This window comes from Hyla sarda, chromosome 5, assembly GCF_029499605.1.
Source record: "Hyla sarda isolate aHylSar1 chromosome 5, aHylSar1.hap1, whole genome shotgun sequence".
Lineage (NCBI taxonomy): Eukaryota > Metazoa > Chordata > Amphibia > Anura > Hylidae > Hyla > Hyla sarda.
Window position 1 is genome coordinate 164,586,588 of NC_079193.1, and position 21,520 is coordinate 164,608,107.

At 41.9% G+C, this 21,520-nt stretch overlaps 1 protein-coding gene across 2 annotated transcripts in view; it reads left to right on the forward strand.

The window, feature by feature from the left end:
- TMC2 (transmembrane channel like 2) overlaps positions 1-21,520 on the forward strand; it is an 86,754-nt gene that overhangs the window by 9,662 nt on the left and 55,572 nt on the right. For both annotated transcript variants that reach the window (XM_056520624.1, XM_056520626.1), the window contains 2 exons: positions 9,869-10,018; positions 15,002-15,092. In XM_056520624.1, coding sequence (XP_056376599.1) covers positions 9,869-10,018; positions 15,002-15,092 — 241 coding nt within the window. The remainder of the gene's footprint in view (positions 1-9,868; positions 10,019-15,001; positions 15,093-21,520) is intronic.

A 21,520-nucleotide genomic window follows, 5' to 3' on the forward strand; every position in this document is an offset into this window, starting at 1 on the left:
CCTTTAAAAAAGGCCTATCCAGCAACATTAAAGATGTTCTGGCCGCACGAGAAACTCCTGCTAACCTGCATGAACTCATTCATCTTGCCACTCGCATTGACATGCGTTTTTCTGAGAGGCATCAAGAGCTCCGCCAGGAAAAAGACTTAGATCTCTGGACACCTCTCCCACAGTCTCCATTGCAATCTGCGCCTAGGCCTCCCGCCGAGGAGGCCATGCAAGTGGATCGGTCTCGCCTGACCCTGGAAGAGAGGAATCGCCGTAAGGAAGAGAACCTTTGTCTGTACTGTGCCAGTACCGAACATTTTTTGGTGGATTGCCCAATCCGTCCTCCACGTCTGGGAAACGCACGCTTGCACCCAGCTCTCGTGGGTGTGGCGTCTCTTGATGCTAAGTCGGCTTCTCCACGTCTCACGGTGCCTGTTCGGATTTCTACTTCAGCCAGCTCTTCCCTCTCAGCCATGGCCTGCCTGGACTCTGGTGCCTCTGGGAATTTTATTCGGGAGTCCTTAGTGAATAAATTCCGCATTCCGGTGACCCGTCTTGTCAAGCCACTCCACATTTCCGCGGTCAACGGAGCCAGGTTGGATTGCACCGTGCGTTACCGCACGGAGCCCCTCCTAATGTGCATCGGACCTCATCACGAGAAAATTGAATTTTTTGTCCTTCCTAATTGCACTTCCGAAATTCTCCTTGGACTACCCTGGCTTCAACACCATTCCCCAACCCTGGATTGGTCCACTGGGGAGATCAAGAGTTGGGGCCCCTCTTGTTCCAAGGACTGCCTTAAACCGGTTCCCAGTACTCCCTGCCGTGACCCTGTGGTTCCTCCTGTATCCGGTCCCCCTAAGGTCGTTAGGGACTCTGCCTGCCACAGGAAATGCCTCTCCCCCCCTCCCAGTCCCATCAGGCAAGCCTCTGTGTCCCCTCATGGCCCTCGTCCTGGTGTCACACTGCCCCGTGCCAGGCCTCACCCTCTGCCCTCCCTCCCCATTCCTACTCCTGCTGTTCTGCCTTCCGTTGAGGAATCCCTCCATCCTTTCCCGGTGTCCTCATCCCAGGGGAGGCAGTTACCGGACAAAGAGAAGGGGAGACCTAAGGGGGGGGGTACTGTTACGCCTAGCGCTCCGGGTCCCCGCTCCTCCCCGGAGCGCGTACGGCGTCTCTCTCTCCGCAGCGCCCCGGTCGGTCCCGCTGACCGGGAGCGCTGCCCTGTCATGGCCGTCGGGGATGCGATTCGCACAGCGGGACGCGCCCGCTCGCGAATCGCATCCCAGGTCACTTACCCGTTCCCGTCTCCTGCTGTCATGTGCTGGCGCGCGCGGCTCCGCTCTCTAGGGCGCGCGCGCGCCAGCTCCCTGAGACTTAAAGGGCCAGTGCACCAATGATTGGTGCCTGGCCCAATTAGCTTAATTGGCTTCCACCTGCTCCCTGGCTATATCTGGTCTCCTCCCTTGCACTCCCTTGCCGGATCTTGTTGCCATCGTGCCAGTGAAAGCGTTTCCTTGTGTGTTCCTAGCCTGTGTTCCAGACCTCCTGCCGTTGCCCCTGACTACGATCCTTGCTGCCTGCCCCGACCTTCTGCTACGTCCGACCTTGCTTCTGTCTACTCCCTTGTACCGCGCCTATCTTCAGCAGCCAGAGAGGTTGAGCCGTTGCTAGTGGATACGACCTGGTCACTACCGCCGCAGCAAGACCATCCCGCTTTGCGGCGGGCTCTGGTGAAAACCAGTAGTGACTTAGAACCGATCCACTAGCACGGTCCACGCCAATCCCTCTCTGGCACAGAGGATCCACTACCTGCCAGCCGGCATCGTGACAGTCCCTTTTTGGGCATGTAAATATCAAGGAGGGAGGTCCCCCATATTTCAATGGTTGCCATATAATGCTACATTGCCGTGTTGGCTTCCATTTATTAAGGAGTTGCCTTTATAAGATAATGACTACAATGGAGAAGAATACTGCATTTTTCTTAATATTGGTGTTGCATTTAACAGTATGCCATGGTGGAGTAATAATGTAAAGCTTGACCTATTCATCAACACATCCATGCCTGGTTTAATCTCGTGGCCTTCATTGCTTTGCCTTAGGAATAAACCAGCAAGAGATAGCTGTGCCCTTTTTTCAAACAGAGATTAAAATTTTGGCTTACATTAGGAAAAGTGGGAACTGAACTGTAAAATTGCACTCAAAGAGACATTACTATAGTTGACAGAGAAGAAAGAAAGCCCTCATATTCATAACTTTTCTCTTTCTCAGGCTTACTACTTATGGTAACCATTGCTACAGAGAGGTTTGCATTGTGGCCCTGTAGTTATTTGGTATGATGCAGACAGGATGGTAACCGTGCAGCTTGGATCACACAAGACTTAGTGTTAGTTAAAAGATTCCGTGTCCTCACATTAATATCGATATATTTCATTGATTATTAAAACTCCACAGTATGCCAAGCCAAATTCTACTCACACAATGAAGTAAAGAGGTCTGTGTCACTCCACAAACCTTCAGTAAACTAATGGGGAAAATTATCCAACACCAGTAATGTTTTGACCCTGGTACGGCCCCTTTCACACTACAGGCATCATTCTATAAAAACCTCCGTTATTACTCCCGGCAAAAAGTCCTGAAAATGTCAGTCAAAAAATCCCATTCATGTGAATGGGATTTTTTGACCATCCTTTTGCATCAGGTATGTTCGTTTTCACTAATGTCCATTATTTTTGCCGGCACAAAAGATGGTGTATGCACTAATTTTTGGTCCGGTAAAAATTATGGTGAAGAAACGGCCGTTAAAATTTAACATTGAAGTCTATGGGAAACGGATGTTAAAAAAAAAACATCCGTTATTATCATTTTTTTAACCTACGTTTTTTTGTACTGAGCATGCTCAGTACAGCTTTCCAAAAAAGGGTTAAAAACCTGATTTAAAAAAAAACATGTATGTAATTGGTAATAATGGATGGCAATGGATGATAACGGATGAATAACATCAGGTTTTTTAAGAAAATAAACATAAAAAATTACAGATCATTGTCATCAGTTATCATCCTTTACTACCAGTTATTGCATCCCTTTTTTTTCTTCATACGTTATTGTGAAATAACGGCAGTAAAAAAGCAGGATGATACCTATGCCTTGGTCAAGAAGTCTCTAGTGTTGTTGCAATAAAAGTATGATTTCTCATGAATTTACTAAAGATTTAATGAGTGCTGCTCTACTTTACTGTATCGGGGGACATATGGCCAACGCCTAACACTGTAAACACAATAAGGAATTGGTTAACTCTTAGACTTGCTGAGCTGACATTCTCCTTGGATCCGAATGACTGTGCAGACATTTTAAAGGGTCATTGCCTTCTTCTGTCTATCAGAATGCAGCGTTAGACAGTGGCATACCACGTGGCTTTATTTACACCATCATGTTACAAGCTGTGTTTTAGCTCTCACTAAAAGCTTATCACTAAATCTGATAACCCAGTAGTAAGGGTTGACATGTAAGAGCAACTATACCTTGGATGCTGCAATATTTGAAGGCTGTTGTCTTCATTCTTTATTTGTATCTGCCAAAAACTTAAATCCCTGAAATTACATTTACGCTCTGGTGCTGTTCAAATGACTTGATATGAGTATATAATTTAAGATTATTTGATCAGACGGGGCCCATGCACTATACTCTCAACCGTCCCTAGATTGAAGCCAAATTAATGTTTTACTGAGGGTTTGCACCCCTTTGGCTCTACCTGGAATGTAGCCTTAGAAAGCTGGGTGCAGGGTACAAACTTTGTATATATACAATTCCGTCCATACACTGTTCTTTGGGAAGAGTGCATACAGGATACAGGGGCCAAAGGGTAGGCTGTGACTTAAATGACATAAATGTCAAACTTTTTGTATTTTTATACAAGAAAATGAAAAAACAAGCACACACCTTGTGAAGCTTGTAGGTCAGTAGACAATAAAGAAAGTAGATTTACTTCTTAACAAATAGAGTTGTGCTCAGGGCGCAACACCAAGCAGGCACGTTATAGAAGTAGATGAGACAGCACCCTCGTGGTCACTTCAGTGTTATACAACTTGAGCCGATTCGTACACAGAACCGGAACCACTGCAGGATACAGTGAAACAAGTGAAAATAGACCTTACAATAGTGCTTCTCCAAAGTTTTTATGGAATAGTCAACATAGTGTCCTAACCTGGGAGAGGAGCTATCCTAAGGTCCATTTTCACTTGGAAGAACTTTCCTGCAGTGGTTCCGGTTCTGTAAACTTTTTCGATTTGATTTGAATTAAAATCTGAATATTTTGGATCACAAACCTGTTTGGTATAAATGAATATATACCCTAATATACATTGTAAACATGTCCCTGCATAGAATTAATTGTATAGTTTTATTATATATTTATATATATATATATATATATATATATATATATATATATATGCATATATCTTTATATTTATGTCCAATAACATTCATGCACAAATGCACAATAGGGAAATAGTTCAGTAAAATCAGCTACAACTAGTATGTTCTATGTTTTTACCTGAGATTTTGCTTGTGGCAGACTTGAGATGGGATTTTGCAGTAAGGCTTCTAATCTGCAGCACTGTGCTTGACTACAATGGCTGGGATCTAGCAGCATTCTTATAGTGGAGGCCCCTCTGTTCTCCCTGTAATGTGGATTGGCAGGTCAATTAACCAACATTGTTTAAGAATCTCTGTGCGTCACCAGATACTTCATTATTTCCTTAATGCTACTACCACTTATGTATATTAAAACACCTTGTGTGTGTGACAAATCTGTTTCTACTTAACTGGAAGAAAAATTATATAAAAAAAAAAAAGGCATTGCCAGTTTATTATATTACAATACTAAATGCTTTAGACCCTACATTCTAAAGACAAATGATCAATATAAAGAATAAAGCCACACAACTTACCTCTAAAATATTTATCGATAACAAAATAGCCCAAATTGGGGCTTGTTCACATTACCTTTATGCATCCTATTGAACACTCTATTTGTTTCTTTTAAGGTTATAAAAAAGGTTATAATTTTTGTGTCCGGTAGCAATCTTTTTTAATGTTAAATTTGCCCAACAAAAAGAAACAGATTCTTTCAACAGGGTGCAAAAACATGATGTGAACAGACCCTTAGGCTAAGTTTCTACTTGGTTTTTTTTCTGGAAGTTTTTGGAAAACTGCCGCTGCAGTTTTTGAGCCAAAGACAGAAGTGTATTCAAAAGGAATAGGACATATAAAGGAAGGACTTACACTTATCCTCCCTTATGGATCCACTTCTGACTTTGGCTCAAAGACTGCAGTGGCAGTATTCCAAAAACTGCCAGTAAAAAACCAAGTGGAAACTTATCCTTGAACTTATACTGATGTTTTGTAGGAAAGCAGGTGCTCAGGACAGGTGCAATGCTGTTTATAGAAGAAATTAGCTCTGTTTTTCTCTTCCCTTTGCATTGCTTACAGCTCCTTATAAAGCATGTGTCTTTTCAAAGATGTGAATGACATGTTCTCTCTAAAAAGCTTATTTACTTCCTATTGATTCAGCAGTTGTTTTATATTGATATTGCAGTAGTTTATAGCTTTTATTGCCAAAGAGTTTATGATGAAATTCATTCCATTTTATGTGAGCACAGTGATCACTGCCTCACAGTTATTCTTCTGTATAGTTTCACAAAACAGAAGCATCATGCCTTGTGTCAGTAGTACATAGCATTTGGGCACAATGAGATTTATTTTTGGGAGCTGGAAGGCCCCAGGATGGAGAACAGTGACTAGAGCTTTGAATGGGTACTGTCATTTGAAAAAATGTTCTATATAATTTAGATAATAGCATTATATTTATATTTTTAATATGGTTAAAAGTATGTGTACATATTTTGGGTGAAAAAATTGGTCAGGGAGTGACTGCACTGTCCAGGACAATGTCTTGTCCCTGCAGCTATTGCCTGCGTGTCTCTCTACTAAGACAAAATACAGGATGTGTTTGTGGGGCAAGCAGGGCTCTGTACAGGCTCCGGGTTTGTCAGTCAGCCTGCTGTGTGAGCAAGGGGTGTGTCACAGAGCCTCACTGCACAAAGCCCTGCTTGTCCTCAGTGTACAGAGCCCTGCTTGTCCTCACTGCACAGAGCCCTGCTTGTCCTCAGTGCTCAGAGCCCTGCTTGTCCTCAGTGTACAGAGCCCTGCTTGTCCTCAGTGCTCAGAGCCCTGCTTGTCCTCAGTGTACAGAGCCCTGCTTGTCCTCAGTGTACAGAGCCCTGCTTGTCCTCAGTGCACAGAGCCCTGCCTGTCCTCAGTGTACAGAGCCCTGCTTGTCCTCAGTGTACAGAGCCCTGCTTGTCCTCACTGCACAGAGTCCTGCATGTCCTCACTGCACAGAATCCTGCTTGTCCTCAGTGTACAGAGCCCTGCTTGTCCTCAGTGTACAGAGCCCTGCTTGTCCTCAGTGTACAGAGCCCTGCTTGTCCTCACTGCACAGAGCCCTGCTTGTCCTCAGTGCACAGAGCCCTGCTTGTCCTCAGTGTACAGAGCCCTGCTTGTCCTCACTGCACAGAGTCCTGCATGTCCTCACTGCACAGAATCCTGCTTGTCCTCAGTGTACAGAGCCCTGCTTGTCCTCAGTGTACAGAGCCCTGCTTGTCCTCAGTGTACAGAGCCCTGCTTGTCCTCAGTGTACAGAGCCCAGCTTGTCCTCAGTGTACAGAGCCCTGCTTGTTAAAAAATGTTATTAAATGTGAATTAACCCCTTCCCTAATATAAGTTTGAATCACCCGCCTTTTCCTATTTAAATATATAATATTATATATATATATATATATATATATATATATATATATATATATATATATATATATAAATAAACATAAAAACACATGTGGTATCTCAGCATGCGTAAATATCCAAACTATAAAAATATAATGTTAATTAATCTGCACTGTCAATGGCGTATACCGTATTTATCTGAGTATACTACGCACCAGCCTATAACGCGCACCCTCATTTTTCCAAGGAAATTTGGGTAAAAAAGTTTTTTTACCCAAATATCCTTGTTAAAATGAGGGTGCGTGTAGGTGTGTGTATACCCCAATAAACTCTGGCCCTGCAAAAGCCGCTGTGGTTCAATGATTTAAAGCGGCCGCTTTAAATCATGTAACTGCAGTGGCTTCTGCTGGGGCAGAGTCCTGCCACCACCGCCCGATTCCATCCCCATCCCCGGCTTTCATATTTACTTGTCCTGGGGCATGCTCCTGCAGACTCTGGCAGCATCCTGCATTGAGGACGTCACTCTTCAGCGCAGAGCGACAGAGCAGGATGCCGCTGGTAGCAGAACCTGCAGGAGCATGCCCCAGGATAAGTAAACATGAAAGCCAGGGATGGGGAGGGAATCAGGCAGCTGTGGCGGGACTCTGGCCCCGCAGAAGCCGCTGCAGTCACATGATTTAAAGCGGCCGCTTTAAATCATTGAACCACAGCGGCTTTTGCAGGGCCCAAAAGAGTTTATCGGCGTATAACACGCAGATAGACTTTAAGCTAAAAATTTTAGCTTAAAAAATGTGTGTTATACGCCGATACATATGGTACTTAGAAAAACCAAAGTCCAAAATGGCATTTAAAAAATATTTATAAAAAGGGATCAAAAAGTTCCATCAAAATAAAAATGGTACTGATGAAAACTACAGATCACAACACAAAAAATTATCCCTCAAACATCTCAATATACAGAAAGATAAAAAAAAGTTATAGGGGTCAGAAGAGGACAATTTTAAATGTACTAATTTTCATGCAAAAAAAAATTATAATTTTTTTAACAGACGTAAAACAAAATCAAAACTATATAAGTTGGGTATCATTTTAATCGTATGGACCTACAGAATAAATATAATGTGTAATTTTTACTGAAAAGTGCACTGCGTAGAAACACCAAGAATTAGAACAAAAACTTTCTTTAAATTTTGTCCCACAAATAATTTATTTTCTGTTTCGCTGTAGATTTTTTGTGAAATAATTGATGTCATTACAAAGTCAAATTGGTAGCACAAAAAACAAGTCCTTATATGCGTCTGTTGGTGGAAAACTGAAAGCGTTATGATTTTTAGAAGATGAAGAGGAAAAAATGAAAGTGCAAAAGTGAAAAAACCGAGTCCTTAAGGGGTTAAAGTGTACCTGTTGTTAAAAAATTTTCTTATATAGCATAGATAATACCATTATATGTGTATTTGTATTATTCATTTTTATATTTTTGTCCCTACAGCTATTGTCTGTGTGTCTCTGTGAGGAGTCCAAATACAGGAAGTGTGGGTGGACAAGCAGGGCTCTGTGCAGTGAGGACAAGCAGGGTTCTGTACACTGAGGACAGGCAGGGCTCTGTGCAGTGAGGACAAGCAGGGCTCTGTGTACTGAGGACAAGCAGGGCTCAGTGTACTGAGGACAAGCAGGGCTCAGTGTACTGAGAACAAGCAGGGCTCTGTGTACTGAGGACAAGCAGGGCTCAGTGTACTGAGAACAAGCAGGGCTCTGTACACTGAGGACAAGCAGGGCTCTGTGCAGTAAGGACAGTCAGGGCTCTGTGCACTGAGGACAAGCAGGGCTCTGTGCACTAAGGACAAGCAGAGCTCTGTGCAGTGAGGACAATCAGGGCTGTGTGCACTGAGGACAAGCATGCTCTGTACAGTGAGGACAAGCAGGGCTATGTACACTGAGGACAAGCAGGGCTCTGTACACTGAGGACAAGCAGGGCTCTGTGCACTGAGGACAAGCTGGGCTCTGTGAACTGAGGACAAGCAGGGCTCTGTGCACTGAGGACAAGCAGGGCTCTGTGCACTGAGGACAAGCAGGGCTCTGTGCACTGAGGACAAGCAGGGCTCTGTGCAGTGAGAACAAGGAGGGCTCTGTACACTGAGGACAAGCAGGCTCTGTACAGTGAGGACAAGCAGGGCTATGTACACTGAGGACAAGCAGGGCTCTGTACACCGAGGACAATCAGGGCTCTGTGCACTGAGGACAAGCAGGGCTCTGTGCACTGAGGACAAGCAGGGGTCTGTGCATTGAGGACAAGCAGGGCTCTGTGCACTGAGAACAAGTAGGGCTCTGTGCAGTGAGGCTCTGTGATATGCTCACACATCAGGATGATTGACAAGCCAGGAGCCTGTACAGAGCCCTGCTTGTCCTGCCCTCACTTCCTGTATTTGGACTCCTCTTAGAGACACACAGATAATAGCTGCAGGGACAGCATCATTTTTTCACCCAAAAATATAAAAAAAAAATTAAATCAATGCATATCATAGTATTATCTACATTATATCAAACGTTTTGTTAGTTTTGTAAGTTTTGTTACACTTTTATGATTATAAATGACAAAAATATGATTTCATTTCCTTCTGCTCATGCACAACTTAATATAATCCGTAGGAGGATTATATGGTATAAGCCTATTAAGTATCATCTCATAATTAACAGCGAATCTACCTCATGGACCAGAACTCCATCTAAATCTAACTTTGTACACATAGTGGGGAATTTACTAAAACTGTCCAAAACTGAGATGGACAGGCTTCATCTAAATCTGTCATAGCTGTAGACTGCCTTGTCTAGGTATACCAACCATTAGCTTCAGGCAAGGTTATTTTGGCACATTGCATACTTTTAGGTCACATCCCCTTTTCATCCATCCCACACCACTTTCTTGGTAGGCTTCTTTTTAAGCAACATGGTATTTTCCTGTTCTTTTTGGTGCACGCAGCATAGCAAATGTGGCTCACTTGATGTGGAGACGAAATGTGGCATATATTTTCTCTCTGTCAGTCATCGCAAAGATAATATACATTATTTTTTATGACTTTATTTAATTTTATAGTGATTCCCAATCTTCAGCTTCCTCTGATGAAGAATCAATGACTGAAGAAGAGATGGAAAAATTGCTGGAACTGGTTGAGGAGAAGAAGAAGTTGATTTCCACCATAAGGAATAAACCATGGCGCATGAAGAAAAAACTAACCATTTTAAGGTACTATACAAATAACAACTTTGATTAAATGGAAGAAAAAGACAAAGAAAGATTTTTTCTTTGATGTTCTCGGAATCCCTTCCATGCACTGTCCTCCAAGGCCCTGTGCTAGAAATAAGACAGTATTTTTTTTATTATTCTTTTGATCTTTGAAAACAATAGCAAAGCAATTCTCATCCACATGCTGGATAGTAGCCAGCACTGATAGAAAACCTTTACATTAGACAATGTAAATGTGGTCTATGATATACTAGTTAGCATCCCTTAAAATAAGGATGACAATATGATACTTAATAGTATTACACTACAGGGTATACTTACCTCAGTATACAGTCCCCCACAGTGCCAAACTGGATGATAAATAGAAAGCCTTTCCTGTGAAGTCAATACTGTCTTCCACCAGTCTGCAGCCCTAGAAACCGAGAAACTGATCATGTGACATATGACTACTTTCTAAGGTGTCTTAGATTGTATGTCACATGATCCTTTTCTAGAACTCTTAATTTACTGAGAGAAAGTGCTCTTCTTTTCAGTCCCCCTGTTGGGCACTCATTTTACATGCTATATAAATATCACATACAAGTAAACACAGTATCTCACATAAGTGAGTACAACCCTCACATTTTATTATTTTTATGTGACAACACTGAAGAAATTACAATAACAATGTAAAAATGTTTAATGTTGTGTCCCCTCAAAATAACTCAACACACAACCATTAATGTCTAAGCCTCTGCATTAAAAGTGAGTACACCCCTAAGGGGAAATGTCCAAATTGGGCCCAATAGCCATTTCCCCTCTTTTGTGTCACGTGACTCGTTAGTGTTACAAGGTCTCAGGCGTGAATGGTGAGTAGGTGTTTTAAATTCGTGTTATCGCTTTCTCACTCTCATATACTGGTCAGGGTAAAGAACTCTCTGAGGATCTGAAAAAAAATTGTTGCTCTACATAAAGATCGCCTAGGCTATAAAATCATTGCCAAGACCCTAAAACTAAGCTGCAGCACGGTGGGCAAGACCATACAGCGGTTTCACAAAAAAGTTTCTTCTCAGCATAGGCCTCGTCATGGATAACCGAAGAAGTTGGGTGCACATGCTCAGTGTTAAATAAAATATTGTCTTTGGGAAATAGATGTATGAATGATGCCAGCATTGCTGCAGAGGTTGAAAGGGGACGGGTCAGCTTGTCAGTGCTTAGATCTTACACCGCACACTGCATCAAATTGGTCTGGAATTTGGTCATCCCAGAAAAATAGCCTCTTTTAAAGATGATGCACAAAAAATCCCACGAACAGTTTCCTGAAGACAAGCAAAATAGGTGAATTAATTACTGAAACCATGTCCTGTGGTCTGATGAGACCATGATAAACTTATTTGGTATTGATGGTGTCAAGCATGTGTGGCATCAAGCAGGTGAGAAGTACTAAGACAAGTGTGTCTTGCCTACAGTCAAGCATGGTGGTGGGAATGTCATGGTCTGGGGCTGCATAAGTGCATCTGGCACTGGGGAGCTACAGTTCATCGAGGCAATCATAAATGCCAACATGCACTGTGACATACTGATGCAGAGTATGATCCCCTCCCTTCACACATGATAACGACCCCAAACACACACTTCTATCCTACTGAGCATTTGTGGTGCATCCTAAGAGAAATGGTTGGGCACTGCAAGGTTTCTAACATCCACCAGCTGTTGTCATGGAGGAGTGGAAGAGGACTCCAGTGGCAACCTATGAAGCTCCAGTGAACTCCATGCCCATGAGGCTTAAAGAGGTACTCCAGCGTTAAATAACTTCGGATAGGGGATAAGTTGTCTGATTGTGGAGGTCCAGCGTGGCACCCCAGTCATGTCTACTAGCCGTCACATCCCCTCCCATAGACATGAATGCAGGGGGCGTGGCGTGATGTCACAAATACGGAAGCTCCAAGCTTCCCTGTTCTGGACGTCGCCGATGCTGGCCCGGAGATCGTGGGGGTCCCCAGCGGCGGCACCCTGGTCAGCCATGCACGGAGCGAACTCTGATTCATGCCGCATGACTGGCAACTACAACTGCCACGCCCCCTCAATTCATGTCTATGGGTGGAGGCGTGATGGCTACGTACTAGCCATCACCCCCCCCCCTCTACTACATGAATGGAAAGGGCGTGGCATGACATCACGCTGCTGCTGCTGGCCAGAAGATTGTGGGGGTCCCCAGTGGCGGGCCCCTCCCTGATCAGACATCTTAACCCGCTATCCTTTGGATAGGGAACAAGATGTTTATTGCTGGAGTACTCCTTTAAGGCAGTGCTGGAAAATAATGGTAGCTACACAAAATATAGACATTTTAGGCCTGATTTGGACATTTCTACTTAAATGGGTACTCTGCCCTAGACGTCTTATCCCCTATCCAATGTTAGGGGATAAGATGTCTGATCACGGGGGTCCCGCTACTGGGGACCCCCGCAATCTCTCCTGCAGCCAATCCCCCCCCCCCCCCCCCCCGAGTCGACACTGCACGGAGCTAAGTTTGTGATGACTCACGATACAGGGGCCGGAGTATCGTGATGTCACGGCTCCACCCACTCATGATCTCATGCTCCGCCCGCTCAATGCAAGTCTATGGAAGGGGGCATGGCAGCCTTTAAGGATGTTCTCACTTGCCAGGGTTTAGACATTAATTAGTGTGTTGAATTATTTTGACGGAACAGTAACATTAGATACTGTTGTACAGGCTTTGTACTCACTACTTTACATTTCACAGAGCTTTTTGCAAGGCCTCTTAAAGGGCCAGTATGTGTAAAATGACAGAGCATCTCTGCGTAACTAAAGCTGCCTGTGACTATTCTCCTTGCCTCAGCAATAGGTTGATTTTTATCTGTAATCCCTAATGAGTTTCTCAGTTATCTTGTTTGACTCCTGACTCTGCTTCTGTATGGTGCCTGCCCTGATCCAGTACCTGGCTACTATACACACATACTCAACTTATCCACCACTGCGATTATCATTGCCAAACTGCATACAGCTGTGTTTGATTCCTGTGGACCTCAATACAATGCACATCTGATGCCAAATGGTTGTGGCACTGGGAAAGCATTTTTTTTTCATATATATATAGGACACCAAAATATATTAGGATAAAAACTCTGTAGCATCTATTCTGCTGTTTTATTAGAAATTGTAATAGTAGTAAGATTTAAAATATAGTATTTGGATAGATCTGTGAAACCAGAGGTCTATCATCCGGTGACTTTTTCTTACTGTTATCTGGACACAGATCCCATTTACTGGTTTAATTAAAGGCACATAGGAAAGTAATACTGCTATCACCATTACCTGGAGGTGAAGGATCTTAGAAAGCCTGCCATGTAAATGACACACAGAACACAAACCTTTTTTTGAAATTGAAAAATGTTATTTGATTTCCCTGATAAGTGTTTTCTATGCAACTGTAAAAAGTTATTCTTAAAAGATAACTGTTTTTATTAGAAAATCTGCAGCATTTACATAGGTAAATTCACAGTGGCCAATCTGCTTCAACTTGTAAATATTTTTAAAAAAAGGCAAAGTATTTTAAACCCCCAGTTGTGGATTTTCCTCTGTATCTTCAATGTTTCTGCAGTAAAATCCACAATAATGAAGATTTTTGTAGAAATCTGACTACACAGAAAAAATCTGAAATAAGTATTTTACGATTTCATAAATTGACATGCTATGATTATTACATCTGTGCAACATTTAGCAGTTATATGAATGCACTTTAGAAACTTAAAAAGTTACTTAAATGATAAAAATCAAATTTTGGGGGGCTTTAAGGTTTTGAATATTTTATTTCCATATATATGGGGTACTCAGATTTTAGAATATCTTAATGAAGTATAGGTACTAAGAGTTTCCCCAAGATTGTAACTTGTGGATAGGTGATATGTATCTGAAAGTGGCCATATAGCATGCGCAGCAGAGCCATGCATCTATCTTTGACAGTCCTATAACAAGTCAATGGGGTGGCAAATGATTGATTTACATGGGGGACAAGGGTCTCCAGATTTTAGAATAACCCATGGGTGGTCAATAGTACTTTTATAAACTTATAGATACTACACTTTTTGGAGAAATGTACAAACTAGTTTAATGTATTGTTTTTTTATGGACTTTATGTTACAATTATTTTGCCATAAACCCAAAAATCTATCCACACCTTTTGCGGATTTATTTTATTTTTGTTTTTTATCTGCAGACTTATGGACTTATTAGAATATTAATTTATTCACATATCTTTTTTATATTTTGGATATCTCACTAGGTCCCAGTGAGATTTTCATCAGATAGTGCCAGTGTAATGTGATATTTTGTTACTGTTTTACTTATTTATATATATTTTATATTCTGAATTAAAAAAACTATTTCTGAGCAAACGCTGTTATATCTATCTTTGCCCACACCATTATGCACCATTGGTGAGGTCCTAGAGGCATAAGCTATAGGTTTCCATTATTTTTCATTATTGTTGCCGCTGGGGTCCGGCTTTAGCTTTAACTGCCTCGGTCCTTCTGTTGTGAGCTGCACCTTATTTTTAAGTTTTTAATTTACAAATCTGTTTAACTTTTTGGCCCCAGTTGATTCAAAAAAATAAAAAATAAAAATGTTTTCTACCGGAGTACCTCTTTAAAGGAGTATTAGTTAATTTAGTTAGATTTAATAAAAAAAAAATCAATGACAGCCTGCTATGCCTGTAAAATAACACAATAAAGCATACTTAACTTGCCTGGTCCAGTGCCAGCACTCTGGTCTGGTCTCTAAGCCACCCAGTGCCACCAGCAGAGCTGGGAGAGCGCATCATCAGGGAAAGTAAACAGATAGATCGGGTGGGTTTAAAGCCCTAGTAGGCTGTTATGTGTTTTTTAACTAAATAAGAATACCTCTTTAATGTTAAGCAGTAGACTGCTACAAAATATTCAGGATCAAAGAATCAAAAAGCACTTATGATAATATTTCTTCTATTAGGGATGCCCAAAAATTTGTGGAGAAATTTGAAGGTGCACTGGGAAAAGGAAAAGGAAAAAAATTCTATGCGTACAAAGTCATGATGCTTAAGGTATGTGAGAGATCTCTAGATTTTAATAAATGTAATATATATATATATATATATATATATATATATATATATTACATATATGTATATACAAATATAGATAGATGTATTAAAATGAGTATATATATATATATATATATATATATATATATATTTATTTTTTGACAGGGTTTTGTAGGGTTATTTTTTTTCAGATTCTGTCTGTTTTTTTCTGTTTCACATTCTGTCGCATGTTCCGTGCGACATAATTTAGATACAAAACCCAACAAAAAGGGTCAGAATCCTGTTAGTAAATGAGGGCCATTATGTTCAGAACGCTGGGTTCGGGAAGCCATGGTTGTGACCGGCCGGACTCCCGCGATCATACATTTTATCCCCTTTCCTTTGGATAGGAGATAAGATGTTTAGCAACGGAGTATCCCTTTAACCCCCTTAAGGAGGTGTGGATTTTCCCAGCTAAATTTCCAGGTTCCGGTCCACAAAATTGTCACGGATTGGTGGAAGTAGTCCAGCTAAAGAAGCAGTAGTGTAGTTTGGCTTTTCATCTGTTCCCATAACTAATATTGGTTGATCATGATAATTTAGCAATATCCAGAATTCATAAGTTAAGTGAGAGAAAGAAATTGTAAAAAGCAATGATAACAAATTCAGGGGTATGCAGTGTAATACAAGCTACTGAAATACTTTTTCGATTAGATATAATATATTCAATAATTTAATCACTACCATAACTTTATAGGAATATTAAGTCACTATGTCCTAAGGGGGGGTTCACACGGCAGATTTTCTTCATGGAGTTCTGCTTGAAAATCTGCAAGAATAGATCTTAATTTATATTAATTTCTGCTGAATTTTCATGTAGAATTCTGTGTAGAAATTCTGCTGTGTGAACAAAGCCAAAGTCTACTTAAAACCACCAAAATGCAGGCCAAGGACTGTTATTCACATAATCCTTTAAAATCCATGGCCAAGCAGCTACAGAACCACTCTTTGAATAAGAAGAAAAAGCTTGATATTAATCATTCACTTAGGCTAAGTTTCTACTTGTTTTATTTTTTTTGTGCGTTTTTCTCCCCAAAAAAATGCCAAAACGGCCACATGGCGTTTCTTCATTGAAAAAACGCTGCAGTCAGATCTTAACTGTAAATCAATGAGAAATCTCAAAATTCTTTTTCCACTTTGTGTTTTTCAGTTTGGCTTTTTTTATTCTTTTGGCGTTTTTTCACTCTTTTTTAGCTCCTTGGCGGTTTTCCAAAGTCGCAGCGTGAGGCTTTTTTTCCCTGAAATTGTGGCGTTTTTCTCCCATACATTTCTGTGGGAATAAAACCCGCAAAGAAAAGCGACATGTGGGTTTTAACTTTGGCATTTATGCAGGCGGTTTTTATTCTTTTTTGGACTTTAGCGATCCAAAAAAGTGATGGGGATACCTTTTTTAATAAAATTTCGTAGGGTACAATAATAAAAAAAAAAGATACAGTAGTGATGGAAAAAATTGTATCAAACGAAATGTATCCTTTTTATAACAAAATACATTTTTAAAACAGGAATCAATTTATGTGTGTGGGCAGGGACCTAAAAATGTAGCCGACAATAATAAAAATGTAGTGTGTGTGATTTTCACTTTTTTTTTCTTTACTTTTTAAATGTTTTAGGTAGTACTACTACTCCCCGCATGGAACACACTGTTCCATGATGGGAGTAGTAGCACCTGTACTTCTGACACCCATTGCGATCCTTCTGTATACAGTGACCCCCCTACCTACGATGGCCCCGACATATGATAATTTCAACATACGATGGCCTCTTGGAGGCCATCACATGTTGAAGACAGCATCAACATACAATGCTTTTGTATGTTGGGGCCATCGCATAAACTGCTATCCAGCAGCACTGACTGCTTCAGCTGCCGCCGGATAGCCGTTTACGGTGACCCGTGTGCTCCGGTGATGGTCTCCTACCTGTCCTCAGGGCTCCAGAGCGTCCTCTTCGGGATCCCCTCCATCACCGGCGCTCTCCATCGTCGTCATCACGTTGCCATGCACGCCGTCCCGTCATCCAATAGGAGCAGCATGCGTAGTGACATGATGACGGCAACGTGAGAGCGACGATCCCGGGCAGCAGAGACGTTCCGGAGCGGCGGGGAAACCACGGGGACGCGGCGACAGTGATGGAGCGCAACATCTAGGGCAGCGGTGACGAGCGGTGACGGGTCCGGAGCGCCGGGTCCGGAGCGCCGGGGATTGGTGAGTACAACTTCCTATTTTTTACATTGCACGGATCCCTCAACATACGATGGTTTCAACAAACGATGGTTCATTTGGAACGGATTACCATTGTATGTTGAGGGACCACTGTAATTTATAGATGCAGCGGGACGCTCTTCTATGGTCCCCTGCACTGCCGTATATATACACCTATTCATATTTCCTGCAGAGAGCTGTGATTGGTCAGAGGGTTCCAGCCAATCACAACTTTCTGTGGGAAATATGAATAGGTGTATATATACGGCAGTGCAGGGAACCATAGAAGAGCGGCCGGCTGCATCTATACATTATACAGGAGGATCACAGCGGGTGCCAGGAGTGACACTCGCTACGATCTGTCTATTAATGCAGGTACTACAGCTCCTAGCATGGAGCAGAGTGTGCTCCATGTTGGGAGCAGTAGTACCTACATTTAAGGACAGATCACAGCAGGTATCACTCCTGACACCCGCTGCGATCATCTCTGAGGTGGGGAGCGGCTTTCTCCTGCGCTCGCATCTCTGCTCTGTACTCCTGCCAGCCGTCTGCCGTCATCCATCCAATACCCACTCTGGGCGGAAAATATGAATGAGTGATGTGAATTTCTATTCACATCACTGGCTGGCCGGAGTATAGTGCAGAGATGCGAGTGCTGTACAGAGCCACTCCACATCTCTGCTATATTATGGACAATAGCATCAGGTGTCAGGAGTGACACCTGGGAGATATGTCTATTAGTACAGGAACTACCACTCCCATCATGGAACAGTGTGTTCCATGCTGGGAGTAGTAGTATTACCTAAGAAAATATGAAAAAGAAAGAAAGAAAAGTGAAAAACACACACACACTACATTTTTATTATTGCCGGCTACATTTTTAGTGCTCTGCCTGCCCACATAAATTGATCCCTGTTTAAAAACTAATAAAAATTTTGTTATAAAAAATATGAATTTTGTTAAATAAATTTTTCTCCATCACTACTGCATCCTTTTTTTTTTTGGTACCCAACAATTTAAAAAAAAAAATGCAATTTCCACTCAAAGGCAAAAAATGCCAGAAAAAAGGCAAGAAAAATATGCCAAACACAGGAAAATGCTCTGGCATTTTTTCTGGTGTTTTTTTCTTGCATTTTTTTGGGCCAAAAAACAAGTAGAAACTTAGCCTAAGTAGAATGCAATTAAACTTAGTGAGGGTCAAACACAATTCCCGCAAGTGCCAGCTTTAGCCTCCCACACCACATCTCATATAGTTCAGTCCCCCCCCCCCCTGTCTCTCTCACTCTCTCTTATCTCTCTCTATCTCTCGCTCTGATTTTCTTTGTAATTTTTTCTTTTGTCTGTTTATGTAGTGTTGTACATTCCATTACAAAAGCAAAAGGGCTTGGATTGTGGTGCCATGGTAACTTAGTTCACCTCCAATTTCTTCTTCATTATACAAAAGATCCCTAAATACTATACTCTGGAGAGGGACTATAGTGACATGATATACTAGGATGGTATAATAGGATGTGAAAAATGTACTGTGTCTTGTTAGTTACAGATAATCAATACAGAGTTAAATGTATTCACTTTTATAGCTTGTCTTACTCTGGGGGAAATTTTTATTTAACTAATGTGCCAAGATTGCCTAATAAATTAAAGGGGTATTCCGGCTTTATACATCTCATCCCCTATCCTTTAGATAAGGGTGTAAGATGTATAAAGCTGGAATAACCCTTTAATAAGAACTTTAACTCACTATCTTTGCTCTCATAGCCTCCAGTCTGCGATGATACTGCTTTTACCTGAGTTTCATATAGTAGTATCTTCAGCTGAGGTAACTGACAGTGCTGCTCACCAATCACTGGATGAGGTTGTTGCAGCGAGTGATTGGCTGAGCAGTCTGGGCACATTAGTTAAAGGGGTTCTCCGGTGCTTAGACTTCTTATCCCCTATCCAAAGGATAGGGAATAAGATGCCTGATCGCGGGAGTCCCGCCACTGGGGACCCCCCCGTGATCTTGCACGCGGCACCCCGTTTGTAATCAGTCCCCGAAGCGTGTTCGCTCCAGGTCTGATTACTGTCGATCACGGGGCCGGTGGCATGTGACGTCACACCTCCGCCCCCGTGTGACGTCACGCTCCGCCCCTCAATGCAAGTCTACGGGAGGGGGCGTGATAGCTGTCACGCCCCCTCCCATAGACTTGCATTGAGGGGCGGAGCATGGGGTCACACGGGGGCGGAGGCGTGACCAACCCTTTTAGCTAACATATGTTTGAGAGAAAAAGAAAAAGCTGATCCCCATATAGTTACATACTTAGGTTTGTAAGGCTGAAAAAGTATAAATCAGAATAAATCCCCGTATCAACATCCCACCTCCAAAATCTAGTGACCATAACCTTAGATATTACATAAAACTATCTGCCACTTCATTTGGCAGAGAGTTCAATAGTAATACTGTTTGTACAGTTGATAGAATCCCTATCTGTGCTGGTGTAGAAACCTTCTTTCATCTAGATGTAGAGGATGCCTCCTTATTATAGATACACCCTGTTCCAAATTATTATGCAAATTATATTTTTCTCATTTACCTAAATAATTAATGTAAATAACAGTCAGCATAATTCTCATGTTATCAACTATTAAAGGGGTACTCCACTGCTCAGCGTTTGGAACAAACTGTTCCAAACGCTGGGGCCAGCGCCGGGAGCTTGTGATGTCATAACCACGCCCCCTCATGATGTCACGCCCCACCCCTTCAATGCAAGTCTATAGGATGGGGCGTGACTGCTGTCACGTCCCCTCCTATAGACTTACAGTGAGGGGACAGGGTGTGACCTCATGAGGGGGTGGGGCTATGATGTCACAAGCTCCTGGCACCGGCTTCAGTTTGTTCCAAACGCTGAGCAGAGGGGTACCCCTTTAACAGTACAATTCAAATGTTATTGAACAAACCTCCTAATGATAACTGTATTTTTTTTAAACATAGAAAGCTTACAATGCACTGTTCTAAATTATTACACACAGTAAATTTCAAAACACTTTATAGGTTGTAAAGAAATGAAAATTGTCATTTGTTGTGTTTGCAGTATATTTACTGAAATCAAAAGCTATTTCAATCAAACTTTTAACAACATTTTAACTTTATAAACATTTTAACAGGTCTCGTTACATTTTATTTGATAGCAGCTTCACAAGTCTTGCATCCATTGAACTTGTGAGTTTTTGGACAGTTTCTGCTTAAATTTGTTTGCAAGATGTCAGAATAGCCTCCCAGAGCTGCTGTTTGGATGTAAACTGCATTTTCATGCATAAAGATGATTTTATTACGGAAAGCATAGTTCTCCTTCTTCTCCTTCTGTACCAGGGAAGAAAGTGGTCAGTCAAAAACTCCAAATACTTTGCAGAGGTCATCTTTACACCTTCAGGGACCCTAAAGGGGCCGACCAGCTCTCTTCCCATGATTCCGGACCAAAACATAACTTCGCCACCGCCGTGCTGACGTCGCAGCCTTGTTGTAACAAGGTGGCCGTCCAACAACCATCCACTACTCCATCCATCTGGACCATCCAGGGTTGCACGGCACTCATCATTGAACAGGACTGTTTGGAAATTAGTCTTCATATATTTTTCTGCCCAATGCAGCTGTTTCTGCTTGTGAGCATTGGTTAGTGGTGGCCGAATAGAAGATTAATACCCAGTTGCAAGACTCTGGAGGACTCTACTCCTTTATGTCCGTGGAACTCCAGAGGCAAAGCAGCTTAAAATATCTGTTTGCTGCTATGTAATGGTATTTTTGCAGCTGCTCTCTTGATCCGATACATGGATCTGGCAGAAATCTTCCTCAATTTGCCTTTATCTGCACAAAACCATCTGTGCTCTGAACCAGTCACAAATCTCTTAGTGCAATGATCATGCTTAACCCCTTAAGGACTCAGCCCATTTGGACCTTAAGGACTCAGACAATTTTATTTTTACGCTTTTGTTTTTTCCTCCTCCCCTTCAAAAAATCATAACTCTTTTATATTTTCATCCACAGACTAGTATGAGGGCTTGTTTTTTGCACAACCAGTTGTCCGTTGTAATGCCATCACTGAATTTACCATAAAATGTATGGCGCAACCAAAAAAATACTATTTGTGTGGGGAAATTAAAAAGAAAACCGAAATTTGGGAATGTTTTGTTTCACGCCGTACAATTTATGGTAAA